General features: G+C 46.5%; 1 protein-coding gene across 3 annotated transcripts in view; it reads right to left on the bottom strand.

The window, feature by feature from the left end:
• The window catches only part of NTRK3 (neurotrophic receptor tyrosine kinase 3), a 211,114-nt gene that overhangs the window by 86,795 nt on the left and 104,815 nt on the right, over positions 1-19,504 (bottom strand). For all 3 annotated transcript variants that reach the window (XM_082060583.1, XM_082060584.1, XM_082060585.1), the window contains exon 12: positions 9,649-9,837. In XM_082060583.1, coding sequence (XP_081916709.1) covers positions 9,649-9,837 — 189 coding nt within the window. The remainder of the gene's footprint in view (positions 1-9,648; positions 9,838-19,504) is intronic.

Below are 19,504 nucleotides of genomic sequence, written 5' to 3'. Positions count from 1 at the left end.
TAGCCCATCCAAGAGAAGATCTGAAGATTGGGCTGCAACGTTCTAGTGTATTGCTTGAAGCATGGGAAGTGAGGAACCTCAGGTATTGCTTGAAGCATGAGGTCCTTTGTTTTGGTATACACCTGATGGCCATCATCTCCACTTGCTCAATGCTCCACATCAATTACATTGCAGAAATGTAAAATGACTGATATTTTTAATACAAAGGGTCTGTCTTTTATTTAGTAGCTGGCAACAGTCCCTGCAGTCCAGGATGGATGCATTATAAATCAACTGCATTTCTAACCATTAAAAATTCATCCAATTCATAATGTAGGATGCCTGTAATTTCCTTATTAGTGTTGAGTGTGAAGGATTTTTCTTTCTCCTCCCTTGGTTTTACTTCACTTCTTTGCTTTCCCAAAGATCTTGCTCATCTGAGGATTAGCTCAGCTTAATCCTGCAAGAGGGAGGTAGATGGGTGGGAAAGGCTGGGGGAAGGGAAACAAAGTCTGAAGTCATTTTGTTCCAGTGTTTTCTTCTAATTGAAGATTTGCCATATATACTTAGGAGACCTAGCTGCTTTGTCTCCTAGTCACACTTATGGGAGACAGGGAAACTGCTTGTCCTGAATTTCAGAGATGATTGTAGGGAAAAAAACAATTAAATAGATCCCTTTTCCCTCACAAAGGGAAAAAAAAGGAGGTATGGTGGCTGGCAGTGAAGGATGATGTAAAGCCTCTTAAAATATACTAGCAATAAAACAACAGGTACCCAAACATTGTAAAATACTACATTTCAAGTAGATCCAACATATATATTTGATACATCTAAATACAGAAAAATAGGTAGGCACAGTAACCTTCAGACTCAGTGCTCCGATTCATAGAGGAGAAAAAAAAAGGTTAGTAGGGCTGTAAGAAAGGTGTGACATTTTTGCAGACCCACAACTGTGGCAGAGAGATGCAGGTACTGCTGCAACATCAGCAACAAATAGGAACGTGGAACGAACATTAGGAAAAGCTGGGTATACATGAATGTAAGTTATCGCTTAGTTCGAGTACTGCATCTGTATTGACCACGCTTAGCTGCAGACAGCAGGACAGCCCGATCGTTGATGTGGTACATACAGAAATTTTCATGCCTTCACTGAGTCGTTATTTGCTCCTGTCTTTTAAGCAGATTTATCTAGGTAGGGCCAAGGAGAAGGGGCCCGAAAAACAGATTCAAGCAGGGTTCAGCATCAGGTAACTTGCAGTCTGTTTAGGAATGAGTGTGCAGGAATCTAAAAATGGATTATGCAATAAACTCTGCCTTAATGGGAGACAAGCCTGGGCATCGAGAGCAATCCTTACATGCTGTGAATCCAATGTGCTTTTCACCTTGAGACACTTGCATACAAATCTTACATCAGCTACACGTGGAAATGGGTTTGCTGAATTCTCAGCCCAGTCTGTTCACTACAGTAAATCACACCGAGTTCAACAAGGTTAGTACTTTACGCTTAACAGCGGTGCAAGACAGCTGCTTCAGTCAAGGCTTCAGGACCGCACCGGTAAATTGGCGCTCCTATTAGCAGCAGCATCTTCCTCCATCCCACCAACCCAACTGATGGTGAACCTCACTTGCCTGTTCACACTCACAACTGATGAGAGCAAGACAGCCAGAAGGATGCTGAGGCAGACTGGAAACGTTCAGCAACTAAAAATGACAATTTCTGTCTTATTGTTATATTATGCATGAAGCTGAGAGCTGTACTGCTAGGAGGCACAAGCCTTCCCTGCCTGCACACAACACCTCACAGAGCCAGCCACCATGCTATGCTGGGAAACCAAAACCCACTTTGTCATGAGAAGCTCTTTAGGCAGAATATCTTTTTACAAGGGTCTTTTTCCCCAGTTTTCAGGACTGAAAGGGGTATTTGGAGCTATCTAGCCTAAAAGCAGCACTCAATACAGGTTTTTATTTTTTTAACCTTTACTGATGTACAGCTTCTCTGCTAGATTCCGGGCTGTACTTCTTGTCCCACAGTGCACTGCTACTAATAATGTTCCTGCTGCATGTGTGGTCATGCAAAACCACTCCAACTCCTAAACAATACCAGCTATCTTTAATTAGGAATAGTAATTTAACCAGACAATGAACAAACAATGAGAACCTGTGATCTTCTAACCAGAGACACACCTCTTGTCTGACCATGATGAATCCCCATACACTTCTGAGCGCTTGATTTTAAACCTGAAAACCATCCTGATTAGATTAGAAAGTCACAACACAATGTCTGTGCAGACTGTGAGCTCCTGGTGCCTTGAGGGGTACCCCATTGGTGCAGACCCCTTGTCCCAGGAACGCAGAGCTACCCCAGCCTGCAGGTACGTCCCAACAGTCAAGCATCATAAGCCACAGTAAACTCATTAAAAGGCACAACAAATATTTAACTGATGGCCAAAAGAAATCAGTATGACAACTCTAGCCACACACACATACAGACACCAGCTATTTTTAAAGCAACCCACAGCAAAATTCACACAATCAATGAACCCTTAGGAGACTACCCTTGAATCCACATCATACCCTGGGCATCGAAGCTGCCCGAGTCTGCAGTAGCCTCACGTCATGCACCCTGTTGCTATCTCTTGTCTTGTAGGGATGAAGCCCTGGGAATGAGGAGCACTGGCTGATGAACAGAGCCCTCCTTCCTTTGGCATGGACACATCTTTCAGATTTAAGAGCACTGTGGGGTCAAGAGCACTACAACCGCAACTGTAGAGAAGCACCAATATCTGAACACGTGGCAAATAATGTAGGGAATGAAAACATGCTTTATCCCCATTTCATCCCACTCCTTTTCTCTCACTTTGTTATGGCTAGTCTTGACTCATGCCAGACCACAGGTGAGAAACACCCTTGTGCTGCCAAGCCCTGAACACTCACTAGAAACTGGAAATGCAACTATCTTTAATGGCTTCTGGCAATCCCTGGCAGGGGAACTGCCCAGCCAGGAGCATCATGGCATCCCTGGCTTTGCTAAGGAAAGGCGGAGCTGGGAGGGTGCTCAGCAGAAGTCCACATGTGCTTCAGCAGCTTCAGTCGTGAGGCGGAGATGATTGGGTGATCGGTGTCACCATGCAGGAAGCTGTGCCATGGGGAATGATGGAGAACTGATTCAGCAAGGGTTTTATTATATGTCCAACCCACGGTGCACAGGTGAGCGAGTGGGGAACATGTACCCACGTATCCAGGGTGGTGTGGGTGTGGGGGCCAGGGGATGCTGCAAAAGCGATGAGAGGGTGCATGAACCCCTACATAAGCAGGGTGCTGGATGCAAGTCTGAGTATCAGGAGTGCACATACACATCCTCCATGAGATGGTGCATGTCTTGGGCAGTCTGGTCCAACCTATTTGACATGGGGACGAGGCTGCCAGGCAGCACAAGCAGTCTGCTGTGCTAGAGCCTCTCCAAATCCAGGAGGAAACCAGCTCAGGACCTTCCATCATCTGGCTTATTAAGTGTTTGACAGTTTACACATCACAGGCTCCCTTTCTGAAATCACCCCAGGTGAGCCAACGCTGCTTGCTGCCTTCACAGACACCAGGATTAAAGGGTCCATCCAGAGATGTTTTCGGGCCAGAGAAGGCAGAGTTTTGCATGAGAAAGCACCACCGTGTCCACTTGCTGTCTGTATCCAGGAGTATTTCCACCACCGGGACGGTCCCTGGAAGCAGGTCAATGTTATAGCCCAAAGCCATGTTCTCCTTGATTTAAAGGTTTCTCTTCCTAATGGATCCCTGCTCAATGTGTCATCACCCAGTACCAGCTGTGCTGCCAGCATCATTGCCTGCACCAGGGCTGGAGTCTTCTCAGGCCACTTTGATCTTGGGTGTTGCTACAAATATTTTTGTTAAACACACACAAAAGTAGCGGAGGTGGAACCTAAAGCCCAAGCAGCTGCAGCAGGTAAACAGCTCATGTTCAAACCAAGTTGCTGTGCACACTGCACCCAGAGCATGGCAGGGCTGCGCTGCTGGTAACAGGCAGAGACACATTTCCCACCTTCCCATGCTGCTTTTCTTTCTCTGGATACAGCCATACAGACACCACCTGCAGAGATGGCAGTGGGGCAAGGTATATGCAATAAACTCTGTCAGCCTTTCCAAGACAGCCTGAAAAACTCCCATTTCTGTAGCACCATCCTGGTAAGAAGGTCTGAAGATTGACTTGCTGAGTATGAGGTTGCAACTCAAAAGTACAGGTGGGATGGGCATTCGTCCTCTGCAAACGCAGGTTGGACTTCTGAGTTTCAGAAAATGTGGAGATTTCTTCCATTTGCTCTTTTGGAGCTGGATGAAATGTTGCAGAGCATAAAATAGCCACAAGTGAGGAAAAACAGCTGAGAGGGCTGGGAAGAGCTGAGCAGGTTGGATCAACTCCATGGGATCTCCTGTTAGTCAGATGTTGCAGCCTGAGCAAGGGGACGAGAAGGCGATGCTGGGCACAGAAGTTCATTCCTGCCCCGGGAGGGGTGACAGAAGCAGTAACTGTTGTTGCTCACACTTTTCTCCAGGTACCTGTAACATCTGCTCTGGAAGCAGCCAGCCAGAGCCTGTGAGGTTTCTTCAACATCCAAACTTTTTGCAGGACATTCATATCAGAGCACTTGGAGCACAGAGCAGTTTCTATGAGAGGCAACCACAAACCAGAAGAAAGAGAAATTTGGAGGCAGAAGGTCATTGCAGGGACCTCCAATGCCTTCTACCTGATAGCAGCTGAGCATTTAGGTCAGGGCTTTTCCACAGACCCAAGCCAGAAACCCAAGTTTTGCTAGTACAAATAAGGAGACACAGAAAAAGTAGCAAAACACATGTCAATGAATATGCAGCTACTTGTGGGTCATCATTAAATCCTCAGAGTGTCTTATATGGGCTGATTGAGAAGGACAAGACCATAAGACAGTGAGGAGCCCCAGTGCAGAAGAGTCTCAACCCATAAATGCCTACTTTGGAGAACGGGCATTGAGTCCTGCTGGAGAAGAGCCTGGAGCTTTCATGTGAAAGGAGGGCAGAGGAAAAGAGAAGTCTGGAGGAATAGAAGGAGAAGCAGAGACTGGTAGGAGGGACTGAGACCTCTGTAGCTCAGCCCCAGGCTGGGCACTGGGCAGCAGAGTGTTGCTGTCACTTCTGACTGTGCTCCACATTTATATTGCATGAAAATAATAATTAAGAAATCCTCTTATCCCTGAGGATAGAAAAAAAGAGGAGGAAAGTTTCTCTTTTCCATTACCAACAGGTTCAGTTTTCTTTTTTAGCAGCATTTATGGCTTTATTTTCATGTTGTTGTTTTGGCAAAGATGGGAACATGAACTGACCAAAAATAGAAATGCTGCATACTTTTTAGCTTCCCATGCCCAGGATGAACAAAACACTCTAGGCAAACAAAAACAGAAAAACAAATTACAGTGGCAACGGTAAACATCCTTTCCATTTTTGTTTTCAAGCCCTATTAGAAGCAGGCATAAGGAAAACTATTTGTTTAAAAAATATGATTTTTGAAATGACCACAATGTTCCTTTTAAACTGCATAGCAATAGAAGATAAAGGCAGAGTGTTGAGTGAAAGAGTGCTGATGGCGCTTTTATTGTGTGATTTGCCTTGTTTTTTTTCCCGAAGTACTTCTTTTTAGCCGATTACCATGTATTTACAGTTAGTGTAATTATATCTAATTACTTAATTAGCATGAATACATGTAATTACTAACTTCGACTATGTAATTATGTCAGGGCAGCCTGTAATAAATGAGGTTGAAAAAAACCGCTCATTAGGACTCTACGGAAGGATGGCTGCTCCACCCGTGTGGAGAACACATCCCAGTCCTGGAAAACACAGCCAGCGCTGGTCATGTCGGGCAACGACCTTCACCAAAAATCAAACGACTTGTCCCAAAATTCTGGCTTCACAGCACTGGTGGGACCCGAGCATCCACTGCTGGGAGGCAGGCAGGGACCTGCAAAAGATCTGCCCTCCATTGAGGTTTGGATCTTTTTCTCTGACTGTTGTAATTCTTGAGATCAGCTTTTTGGTCGGACAAGAAATACAAGGAAACGGAACAACTGCAAAATTGTGCTGTGACATTTGAGTAAAGCTTGAGAGATTATATCCAGGAACTAATCTCCATCTGATGCATTGTGCTGATAATAAATTACTTCTATTAAAGTAAAACAATCTTCCAAAATGTTTCTTCTGAAACATTACCAGTCTTTCACCACAAAAAAAACCTCCAGCTACTCATAATTACCCATTTTGCAAATTTGAATCCTGAATATCAGGAGATGGAGCTAAGGTTACAAGTTGCTGTTACTGCCAAGAAGCATGTACATGAAAATTATGCCCTACCAGCAGCCTCATGAACTTATTTCAAGCTGATGCTCCTTGTTTTTCTACTCTCAGAAGTGATCTGTTGTAATGAGTTGACTTTTCTGCCCAGAAGCATTGATAGCCATTTTCTGGACACAAACGAGGGTAGATCATGTCTTCCGTTACTAAAACCAAAAATGGAAGCTATGTGGTCCTACACCCTATCTCCTCTTCACATATTCTGTCCAAAGTGCTTGCTCCACAAGTCCCGTTCTTCTCCTCTCATCTGTTTATTTCCAAATATAGAGAGCTGCAAACTCACCACAACCTGTCACTCCTCCTGCTGACATCTACCAAGCAGATACGCCACTTGGTTTCTCTTCCATGTGAAAAAAAGATGGGGAGAAAAAGACTATTTTAGCTTATTCTTCTGAAATTAGTTTGTAGTTGGAGTGTCCCCATTGTCAAGGTCTTTGCTTAACCCTCCAGATAGGGCTGAGGTTGGCTGGAAGAAGGACTCATTGCAAACTCCAGTGCTGTTCATTGTGCTGTGGAGTTACAGCATAAAGACACGGGGAATGTCTTATCAAAGACTCGGTGCTTCATCGCGAGAAAACAAGGCGATGCAGTTTCTTCCATGGCTCTTTGAGTAGCCCTCAGCTGGGAAGGGGAAGAGGACCCTGAGCCAAACTTGACCCTCCTGCACAAAGAGACAACTGCACAAATCCCAGTGAGTCAGAGCTGAGGGTGGGAGCACAGCACATCTCCAAGGAGGAGCACATCCCTGTCTCCTCAAGGACATATTACTAAGAAGAGCCCACAGGACAGCATTGCACAGCGGGAGCGAGAGGGGCTGCAGCTCTGTGGGCAGGGAGCTGCTCTCCATATTTTAGCTGCAATTCCATTATGAAGAGCTAAGTGGCTGGGAATAAACATCTGTCATCCCTGCGTGATAAGCGATGTTTGCTAGTATAGAGGGTGACAGAAATCTATATCACATCAATGTACTATTAATACTGCATTAAGCATATAGAGTTTGCTCTCCTCATTGCAGCACGGTAATGGGTATCGGCACGTCCTCAACCCGTACAACATCGAAGAGCACAGGGATGCTCGCAGGAGGGAGGAAGGAGAAAAGCTTCATCATAAAGAGACAAATTGCTTGCTGAAGATGTTGCTCTAGCAACATCTCAGTGCAAAGGAGAGATGCTGGTGCCAGGGAGCACCTTTGCTCACAGCAGGACAGCAGCTCTGTGGGAGGTGGGTGACAGGAGGGAGGTGACAGCTGGCATCAGTACAGGCTCAACTGGGCATCAAGGCACTCCCCGGCCCAGAGAAGCTGTCCTCTCTACAAGTGACAGCAAATGAAGTGTTTGTGCCCAAGATCTGCACAGGGGGAAAGAAAAACCCTCTGGCATGACAGCCATGGGGAGAACAGGAACAACAAATATACTCCAGATCAAACAGCAAAAGCTCCCCAAAGCATGGTTAATTTAAAAGACGAATTATAAACTTTCCAGCCTCAAGCAAAGCCACCAATGAAGTCAGAAGTTTTGTCCAAGTAAAGTCTTGGGGACTAAAATACAAAACACATGACAAATTCAAACCTCCCTGAGGTCTCAGAGCCTGGGTTTTGCTCTGTGAATGACAAGCAAATCTAAAAAATACAAGGGCTTTCAGCCCAGCAGCATGCAGCTGAGGTTTGCCTCTTGTTCGCACCCAAGGGCAGTGCTCGTGTGTGGGGTTTGGTTTCAGCCCCTTCCAGCCCTGCGAAATCTGGAGCTCAAAGGTAGCAATTTGCTGTGGATTTCCAAGTGTGGCAGTTAACACTAGCGCTGTATTTCTCCCCCATGGCACCTTCCATGGGAGAAGTGGCTCCAGATGCCACCCCCAAGAATCTCTATGAACTCTTCAGATCCTAACCAAATAGTCCTGTGAAATTCCTGAGGCCAAGTCCTGAGGTGAGTGACTTCTCCCCAGCTCTGACAAGCCTCACAGGGCAAACACTTAGGGCAAAATTTTGAGGTTTAAGCTCTGCTATTGCACAGCTGCAATGGCACCCGTGTATTGAAATGGTCGGCGCATGGAGAAATTACAGAGAGCACAGGAGGGAAAGGAAAAAGATAAAGCGGGGGAGCCCCCCCTCACAAGCCATCAGAGTTTGTAAATCATTTTGAGATGAGGTGCTATACGAAATGTAAAATATATAATTAACGGCACAGAAAAAACACGCTACATTCAGCTTCTCCACTCCTGCCTAATCACCGCCCTCCTCCTCCCCTCTCTCTACAAACAGACCCAATTCAGCACATTAAAATGAAAATCAAAGGAAAGCTGTGTGGCATTCATTGGGTACACCCCATCGCTCCGGCAAGCAAACCGCAGTGACAAAAGGCTGCCCCAGGGACACCTCCACAGGAGCAATGGCTGCAGCTCCCCATCCTGACGGGAGGAGCAGTGGCTGGGGACCAGCACTGCCCAGCACTTAATGCTGAATGGGTTCCTGAAGGTTGGGAGATCCATCTCCTCCCTGTTTCCACGGCTGAGTTATGTCTCCTGCTGTCAGGAGTTAGCAGCAGCCAAGGCGAGAGCAGAGGTGACTCCAGCGCAGTGCTCCCTGCATCCTTTTACCCAATGCTTTTTTCTTTTATGCTCAGAATTTAAGAATGCAAAATGAAGAGGACCACTTGATCACCACCTGCTAGCCTAACAAGCACAGTTCACAACCAAGGTTTATACAGAGAAGCTGCAAAAGCTTTACAGAAGCCAATGAAAACAAAGCAACCAGCATCTAAGCCTCCTGTTCTTCATCTCCACGCATCTGTCCCATCTATGGCCACATGTCCTGAGCTTCTCCCTGGCCCAGCAGGGAGCCAAGGAGGCAGCTCTATGGCTGGGAAACTGCTGGAGGAGGAAGGGGAGGCAGGTCCTTTCCCCAGCCAGGCAGGGGTCACTTCCATCCCCATGTTCTCAGGTGGCTCTTGCCCACACCCAAGACCTCACGCTCAGAGGTAGAGCCAGGCTTTGAATGGCATTTTCAGGCAAGCGGGGGAGGTGACTGGCGGGTGGCGGAGGGAGGGTGAAGGGAGGTGAAGGTGAGGGTGGAAAATCTTCTCTGGAAGCACCTACATGTATGTTGTGATTTCTGAGACCTGAGATTCACTTTGGTTTCTGGACCATACCAAGACCCACTCTCCTCAAAAACCTCTTTCTCTTCTTCCTCATCCTCTTAACCTCTTCCTCCTCGCCCTCCTTCCCCCGTCCCCCCAACCCATCCCCTGGTCCTCGCAGGGGGCTCCGCTCAGATCGGGCACTCACACGTGTCTGGCTTGTGGCAGTTGTGACCTTGTCGGAAGTACTGAGGGTTCTCGATGACAGGAATGCGGGTCATGCCGATCACCACCGTGTCCGGGCCAGCGTCCAGGGATGAGGGCGTCGTGATGCCATGGTTGATGTGATGGAGGGGACTGGCTGAATCCTCCTCTCCGCTGATCACTGCCACAGGACCTGCAAACACCATGTACATCCATCAGGCACAACAGGGAAAAAGGAACCCACAAGACCTGCTGACCAGGTGGGTATGGATTCCTGCAGTGGGTCACCACCAGCCTCTGCATGGGATGCCTGTCTTGGCACCCCTGGCAGTTAGCCCATCCCCAGGCAGCTCACACAGCAGGGAAGACTCTCCTGGTTTTGGGGTACCAGGCTGACAATGCTGCAGCGGTTAAAGTAGCTACAGATGACACCACAGCAGAGGTGAGTCCTGCACAAAGTCCTCTCTTAGGGCTGTCACAAGACAGATCGGTTGCTGTGGTGCCTGTATGCCCTGGCATCATGAAGTTGGCAGAATACATAACCAACTTAGACTGAAGAAACATCACAGCCAAAGTTCTATTTCACCTCAAAACCATTTGCCTTCCGAATACATGTCACCCATCTTGTCTCCCATTGTTCAGTTTCACCTGAGCACACACACAGTGCCCTTTGCTTGGGCTGATACCTGCAGAGACCTTCCTACTCCCCAAGCATCTCAGCATCCACCAGCACCCCAGCTAGACTCTGCCCTCCTGGGCCAGTCCACGTGTGTTCCCCAAGTCCCACAGCAACCGCTTACACATCCTTGTCTACACCCACGGAGCAGACCCCCAAAACACCAGCCTGACCAAATGCACCAACATGCATCTCCCTCCTGCAGACGGCCAGTCAGCAACCAAGCTCCAGCTCCTTCAGCCTCCCGTGCCTGTCATGACTCATTACACCCAAGTGTCTACACTCAAGGGCATCACTGCCCTAATCTTACCCTAACCAATGACAAGCTTGTTCCCATAGGTAAAAATCAAATGAGGAAGGAAAGAGCATCCATACCTGAGAGCCAAGACCTGTTTCCCACATGGAGCTACTTCACAAAGTTCATCTGTACCCTGGTTTTGGCTTATGCTTTATTTTATTTTTAGACCTCCTAACTTCAGCCTTCGCTATCAGCTGCTAAGGCTGGAAAACCTCAGGGGACATCAGGCCTTAATACATTATTCCCCACTTCCATCTGTTTGCATCCAACCTGCAAACCAATGTCACAAACATCTCCATCATGAGGTGAAACTCTCTAATCCATGCTGCAGCTTTTCATGGTGTGTGAACACAGGATGCTGAGGAGTTAGGCAATATGGGGACCATGCTGCAGCCTTTCACAAGGACCTCCCTTACCTATTCACATGGGCAGAAAAACCATACTCAGCTAGAGATTCTCTCCTTTTCTCCTGTCTGAATGCTACCAGGGGCTACCAGAAGCCCAAGCAAAAATGAGCAGAGATGCTGCATTAAGGCTTCAACCCTATTCAGAGAAACCTGTCTTTTACCTACGTTGCATAGAAAATGCCTCTCTCTATTTCTAATTGCACAATTACTTTAGTATGTATCACTAGTAACAAAGAGGGGAGCCTTCAAGCCATTTTACTCTCCAGAGCTCCTGGGAGGACAGGGCAAACACTGGTTCTGTGCAGTCATTCTGCCTGCATTAATCTAGTCTAAAAGCTGTTCATTTTTTGGAGCTTCAAGTATTGTTTTGTCTTCCAAGCAGGATGTAATAAAGTTATTGTGTAATTAGCAGAGTCCTGGCAGCTGTGACAGGTGTTTTAGTCACAAGGAAAAAAGTCTCTCCCTTTATTGTGAATTCCTTCTGGCAGGTTCTTGCTTTTTATGTTACTCCCCGGGCCCACGTGACTTCCAGCTTTTGAGACATAAAGGCAAAATTCAGCTCTTGCTGCAAGATGCCTCTGTTGGGACTATGCACGCTGTATTTCTCCAAACACAAAAAGCAAACAGGCAATTTTGGTTTGAATTACTTTTGTTCTTTCACGTTGTCAAGTCTTTGCATGCAAACCAGAAGGGCTGGGTTTTGCACAGTGTGCATGTCCCTTTGGTCTTACCCTGAGCCACTGGCTGGTCTTGCTGTGCTGGGAAGGGGAGAACTCTGCGTTTCAAGATGCAGTTCACAAAACAAGCCATAAAAATATCAGCTGGTATAGACTGGTGTAAATAATTTGAGGAGAGACCATAAAGGTCTCACTTGCAGTGGAGTAGTGGGAGAGGCTATTGACGGCTTATTGCTTTCCCCAAGCAAACAAGGTGGTGCTTCAAAGGAAGGTACCTAATCAGACAGTGGGACATGAAAGGCCCCTCTAGTGAATGATATGAAGGAAGTCTTTCTTGTCCTTTCCTTTGAGAGCAGAAATCACACTTTCGTGACAAGGAGCAAAAAAAGATCTCTTCCACAACATTGGTGCTGGAAGAAGATGGTTGGTTTCATAACCAGCCATGGAACATGCACCAGGCTGGCACAGACCCTTCTGGGGACATAGCTCTTGGGGGCCCACAAAGCCCTACCAGCAGGTAACCCTTGCTGTCTCTGCTGGCACAGCATCTCATTTTTAGGGAACAAAGACCACAACAGCGTCCCTCTGGCACAAACAGGTTAGGACATGGCTACCTCTAAACGAGTAGGGCACAATCAAAGAGATCAGGCACTTGTGAGACTAAGAACCACCAGCATCTAGTACCCCATGTTCTGATGGCAATTTCCTTGACAATAAACAGATCCAGAATCTGATCTTCTAAACACTCCACAGGTTTGTTCCTACAGCTCATTTCTTAGGAGGACTAGTTATCACTAATTTCATTCCCCAAACCTGTCCAAGGTCTATGGGGTGAAAGGTAACTGCGTCTCAGCCAATTCACAATTTCACTCCTATTCTCCAGAAAACACTGGGTCCTGTAAATGGACTCAGTCTCTTAGTCATCCAGCTCAAGTCGATGCTTCCAGGTTTGGACATTTACAAGATCTACTGAGCCTCAAAACCCTTAGAGCAGAACTCTGATGCTCCATCATCATCTCAATCCCTTTTGGTTACTGTAAAAGTTGCAAAACCCAAGAACTGCCAAGGCAGCTGCAGCCCTGACACCACAGGGACAGTACACCACGCACAGTACATTCTACCCTTGCAATAATCCAGGGACAGTTTACTGCCTCTGACTGTATCTCCAGCTCTTGAAAAAATTGTATTCTCAAGGCTCCTAAGGAACACACCAGATGGACGCAATGCACTAGCTTTCAAGCTTTCAGAAACATTTCTGAGGATGATACGCACTGAGCTGGCATGAACTATAATATATTCAGCTGAGCCATCCCTATATCCTCAACAGGATATAACTGGATTAAAGACATAATTATTTACAGTAAAGGACTTCTCCAAGTTTCCCCTTTTAACTTAGCAGGGGAGAGGGGTAGATATCTGAACAGCATTAACTCCTGCAACACAGCCATGGCTCTTTATCACTTTCAGTCATTGATCCTTACAGGTCCCTTCCAACTTGAGACATTCCATGATTCTGTGGTTCTGGCAGGTCATGGCTGAGATCCAGCTCCCTGATCCAAATCCACATGGCCACTCTTGCTGCCCCTCTGAGACTCAGACCAGCACTGAATTTGCTGCACAAGCCTGAGACAGACTTTAAAAACATCATTGATATCAAGCAGTCACCAATCATTTCTATGGGTTTGACTATTGCTCTGACACTCAAAACATATACTGCCATTAGTAACTCCTGGAAATAAAGCAGCTACCTAGACTTCAACATTTTAATCTATTTGGCAATAATATATATTTTTTGCCACTAAGTAGGTAAAGAGGTTGAGCTACTGATGTATACTGCTGATGAATGGCTTTATTTGGAATAATAAATACAGATTTTAAGATTTAGGTTTACCTTGCACTTGACAGAGGAATGGGCAGAGGGACATAGGAATTAAGCCAATTTTGTACTGTAAAAATGTAGAACAACAGTCAGGTGTAGCCTGGGGTAACTCCTGATACACCATCCTTCAATTTAAAAACACAATTATAAAATATTCTGGAGCTCCTCTGAAATTTAAAATCTAAACAGTAATGCAGTAGCTGTTTCTGTGAATAACTCAGCCTGTGCTATGGACAAACATATTGTGGATATTAACTATAAAAATAGTTTATTCATTAGCACTTTTAAGAAGCCTTTGTATGTTCTGAGCATCCAATATGCCACATCTATACTCCAAAAGGCTTTCAGTGATTCTCCTTCCATCCAAACAGATGTCTCACCAGTCAACAGCATCCACCCTGCCTGCAAGGACAGGGTTTAGCTGTTCTCCATGCTAACCCAATTGCTTGGTGTTTTCCTTTATCTCCTTGTCTATCTGGAAGCTCTGTGAAATAGGATATACCTTTTAGTCTGTGTCTGTGAATCACCTAGTTCATTCAAAGGGTTATATGGACAACTTGTTACTTAAGAAAAATAAAGAAAAAAATAACAGCTTAGAGAGCCCCTGTTTGCATGATCATAACATAATGGTAAATTATTTATCAAGGCTAAGAGCTATACTTTCTGATAAAACACAGGCTCAGGAATATAGGGTACTTTATAAATAAACACAGATTAGAGAAGATAATGGTCACTTCATATACATCTGTAACGCAATGAATGCTCCAAGGCAGACAGGTGAAGAAACAACAAAACCTCCAGCTTGCTATCACAGTAACCTCTCCAAAGCAACAAAAATGACCAAAGGTGTAGAAAACATGACCTCCAAGGGAAAACTGAAAGAATTATGCTTTGTGTTGAGAGAAGACGACTGAAGGGACACATGATAACAGCCTTCAAATACATAAAAGGTTGCAGCAAAGAGAAATATAATAGCTGTTCTCCACGTCCACTGCGGATAAAACTAGAAATAATAGGTTTAAATTGCACTGAGGGAGATTAGAGTTTGAATGTTTTCCATAATGCCTAGCGGTATGGATGGTTGAGCACTGGAACAGATAACCCAGGGATGCTGCGGGGGCTCAGACGCTGTGGGGCTGAGAAAGGAAAGGTTAAAGAAACTTCTTTCAAGGACAGTTAGGACAGTTTAGCTACAGGGCCTGATGCTGCTCAGAGCCCTCCCAAGCTGCACCTGCAACCAAACAGCCCTCAGGTCTCTTCCCTTTTCAGTGCTTCCAAAGAAACCCCAACCATGGACCTCACCAGCACTACAGACCAGGTTTGGGCAGCTGCCGACGCAGCCACAGGTACAGCGTTGGACCAGGACAGGGCCATGGGGTCTCCAATGTGGATTCAGAGAGGACAATTCCATCCACATCCCAGGCCATGAGCTCAAGACAGAAACAGAGTTTGCTGAAGCAGAGAGCAAGCTGTCACTCAGAACATCATTTCTGATCAAAAATGATCACTGCAAGAGATAATTGTGCCATCTACATTCGCCTGTGTAATATAAAGGAGTCATATAATTAACCTACTTAATTAGGAACTGTATATGACCCATAACTAGAAAAAAAAAGTGCTCTGCTAGTAAAGTGGGTCACTGTGCATTGTACAGCAAGTGCTGAAGCAGACCTCATTAAACTCCAATATATATTATATCTCAAACCCCCTCTTCTTCTGACTTCAAGCCTCTGTTGGCACTTCTGTATTTCTCTGATCGAAATCTTAAATGCTGTTCTTCAAAGGGTCGCATCACTGGCTGGCAAGTGGATAATTTCAAGTCAGGATCTCTCAAGCCCAGCTTTACAACTCAAAGCTATACATACACACTTGCACGTTTATTTTTAATGCAGATAGAAAACTAACCCCAAACTTCAGCTCATCAGGGAAACAAACAGAAAAATGTTTAAAGAAAATTCCAACCTTTTGCTGAAGCTGGAATCAAACCATCCCCCAGGGCTGATTTCTGCACCAGCAAGGGAAGGAACTGAAACTCATAAAACAATAAGCACAAGCACAACAAATACAATTAAAAATCTAGCTGTGCTCAGAGCAAGATTGCATTTACTGTCTCATAAAGAGTGCCTTGTCCTGTCAGGCAAACAAAAGGAAATCAATTTCTTAATTTTTATTGGCAGCTGTGGGCATGGGTCCAAGCCGGCGCTTGGTGCCTGTGGGGAACCTCTTGGAGCCAGACTGCCCTGGGCTCCAGCCCGTCCCCTGCCCTCCTGCAATGGGAATCGGCCGCTTCTCCTCATCCCCAGGGTCTCCAATCCCAACCCATCACATCGTGCCACAGAAGATCCCTCAACTTGTACAGAACACTGAGGTTCGACCCGAGATTCAAAGGAATCTACTCCAAATCCTCAGCTTCCAAGCCCTCTGGCAGCAAAGGCAGGAGAAAATAGCCAAGCAGCAATTTGTTTTTCCCTCTCCTGAACAAGATGATGGGTTTGGAGCCCTGACCATCTCGAGGAGTTGAAGATCCCATTGACCTTTGGTGTGAATGGGAGAGAGGGACAGGCCAGGGGGCCCCGCACCCATCACCATTCGGGTTGGACATGTGGCTCTTCCCTCACCCTGCTGCCACCTTCCACCTCATAATAAATTGCAGTTGCATTATGGTATTAAAAAAAAAAAAAAAAAGGCTGTCAGATCCATTTTCAGTAGACAACCCTCAAAGCACGTCAGGATCTTTCCTGTTTAAACAGTCTGCCAAAATACTGCTGCTTACAAAAGCCCCTTTCCCTCTTTAGATATCGGTATTTCTTTCTCTCTGATTTTTTCAGTATTTGCAGGGGAAGACAGCAGCTCTCGCTGCAAAAGGCGTTGCATCAGGGCAGAGGGGCCGCAGCAGCCCTGTGCATCCTCCCCTTACCCTTTCCAGCATCCAGGTGCCCTGGCAGTCCCAGTATGGAGCATCACTCCAACCCCATTGGGGGCAGAGGATCCCCAAACCTCTCCCTCTCCTCCCATGTCCTTTCCTTCTTCCCCTTGCTGAAGTTTATTTATTGAGCTTAGACACAAATCCTATAAGCACTCACGCTTGGGAATGGAAACATTAAGATCAAATCCTATAAAATATAAAGTCAATGGATATGATGGCACAAATACATAAATTCGGTAGAACAAGCAACAGAAAACGCTTACAGTAAAAAATGATGAGACAATCTGATAATTAAAAAGGGAGAGATCTGACAAGTTGAGGCCGTGCATGACAGCAAAGCCAGCCAGCACCTGCAGGAAAGCCGTGCAGGAATTTTTATGTTTAGGCTTAAAGCTCTCAGCCCAGCGGTACCAAACCTCTTCAACTTAAAAACCATATAACCAGGAAAGGGACGGCAAACAGGGCATGGATGTACCCAGGAGAACTTTTTGGATCCTGCAACATGAGGATCTGATGACTTTTCAAGTATTGAATAAGCCAACATCTTCTCCCACATAACAGGGAATGGATACTGGATAGCTGTTTCGTTTGCCAAAGGACAAGGATTTCACTGTTGAGGTGGAGTGAAGCAGATAGCAGTACAGGCAGCAAGAGAAGAAGAAAAGTAGGTTTTATTTGATTATCACTCCAAAGAGGACAGATGATATTTAATCTGGAGATGCTAGTGCTGGCATTCAGACCATCCCCAGTCAACTTCCACCGTTACCCCACCTGCCTTCATCGTTTGCAGGTCATAATCCAATTTTTCCCACTGCTGGGCATGCATGCTCCCCATGGCATGTGAGAAGTCAGCTGGGCTCCAACACATCCATCCTGCAAAATGGCACCTTGGCATGGCAGAGCCAGCACCAGCAGCTCCCCCAGCAAAGGAACACACACCCCGATGAGATGGGAAGAATGACTGAGGCACCTGGGGTCACAGTGTCTGTGCATGGCCGATCTCCCCATGTGGCCCCACTGCAGACCTCCTGCCCCAGCCCCAAGGTCAAGGCTCAGAAAGGGCTGTTGGGGCAGGATAGGCAGCTGTCAGGTATGAGATGTGCAATGAGACAGCAAAATAACATCCCCACTGCCTTATCTCCCAAGTATAAGGCTACCATTTCCATCCATCTTTATGGGATCAGCTCTATTTGAAGCCAAAAACCTCATTTTTTTCCCCTGGGTCTCCATCACCCTCCAGAGCTGGGGACCATCCTGCTTGACCCAAATCCTCCTCTTACTGCCATTTACCTTTTTTTTTTTCCCCACTATTTTTCCTCTTGACTAGAGATTCGCCTCTAGGTTTTTTTTTCCAAACAAAGTCACCAAGCTGTCACCTCGGGGGCACCTTGAACTCCCGAGCGGTGAAGGCTTTATGAGGTGAGAGCTGGACAGTGGCTGGGTAAAGGCCTCAGAAGCACCTATTAATCTCTTGGCTCACTCATCCCTATCACAGAAACACCGTAAAAATGATATAAACATTTCATTCAAACGGTGCTGCAGCGAGAGTGAGGAAGAGCACGAGGCCAATTGATTTCCAGTATGTCTGCTCTTTACCTCCAGGTATAAATACAACAGCAAAATCAATCGGAATAACAACATATCAGCTTTCTAATCTCTTCTGTTCGCAAAATGCACTTTATATACTGCAGCGTTTCCTACAGCTTGTCTACAGGAGGCCCTGGCACCTCCGAACCCGCTGGTGTGCAGCCACCTCCTCGTTCCCAGCCCCTCCAGTGGAGATCTTTGGGATCTGCAGATCCAAACCACAGCTCTTCCCCTGCTCTGTATGGGAGATGTCTCCAAAAGCAACACACCTCATCCATGTAAGAGCAACACTACCACACACTCACTGAGCCCTGGGTCACATTAGCACTTGATAAAAGAATCATAGAATAGCTTGGGTTGGAAGGGACCTTCAAAGCTCATCCAGACCAACTCCCTACAATGAGCAGGAACATCTTCACCCAGATTAGGTTGCTCAGAGCCCCATCGAGCCTGGCGTTGAATGTCTCCAGGGATGGGGCATCCACCACCTCTCTAGACAACCTGTTCCAGTGTTTTACCGCCCTCATTGTAAATAATTTCTTCCTCGTGTCTAGCCTTGAAGATGCTCACTCACACCCCTTCCTGAGTGGATGGTGGCTTGCTCAGTGCTGATAGGTATCCAGGCATCCTCACATCTGCTGCTAAGCACACCAAGGGGGACAGTCCCACTGACACAGAGACATCACAGAATCACAGGGATTGGAAGTGACCTCAAAAGCTCATCCAGTCCAGTCCCCCATTCGGAGCAGGAACAGCCAAATGAGGTTACACAGGAATGTGTCCAGGCAGGTTTTGAACGTCTCCAGAGAACAAAACTCCACAGCCTCCCTGGGCAGCCTGACATGGGCAAGGCAGTAGCAGCGTATGCATCCCCCACACCCTCAGCACCCCATGGCTGTGTTCACACAGGGGCTTACATGTGGCCCTGATGGCATTTCACCTCCTCATGAGCATCCAGCACACCAGGGGCAAGTGACCCCACGCAAACACCCAAGCCTGAAGCAGAGCAGCCTGCTCAGCACTAAGCAAATACATTTCCTTTCTGCATTTCCAATTTATCATCAGCCTAAGGCTTTTATCCTCTCTCCTGGCCCCCAGCCACCGCAGAATGAGACTGTGTCAAACTGATAAACATTTTTCCCGAGCCCTTGCTCGGGTAGATGTGTGAACGCAGTGTGAGGCTGGAGAGGCATCAAGGAGCCATCTTCTGCAAGCTCGAGCTCAGCACCAAGGTGATGCTCCCCTCCACTCACCTCAAACCAGACCTTGGCTCAACAGCTCCAGGGTGGAGAGGAAAGCAGAGGTAGTTTAAGCTACATCTCAGATTTCTCCTCAATTTAGCCAGCAAAGAACATGCACACGATGTGCAGTAAGGCCACGGCAACTGCATCAACTTCAACCCTGTGGCCA

Source organism: Streptopelia decaocto (assembly GCF_964273445.1).
Source record: "Streptopelia decaocto genome assembly, chromosome: 9".
Classification (NCBI taxonomy): domain Eukaryota; kingdom Metazoa; phylum Chordata; class Aves; order Columbiformes; family Columbidae; genus Streptopelia; species Streptopelia decaocto.
This window is presented reverse-complemented; position numbering and strand designations above follow the sequence as displayed.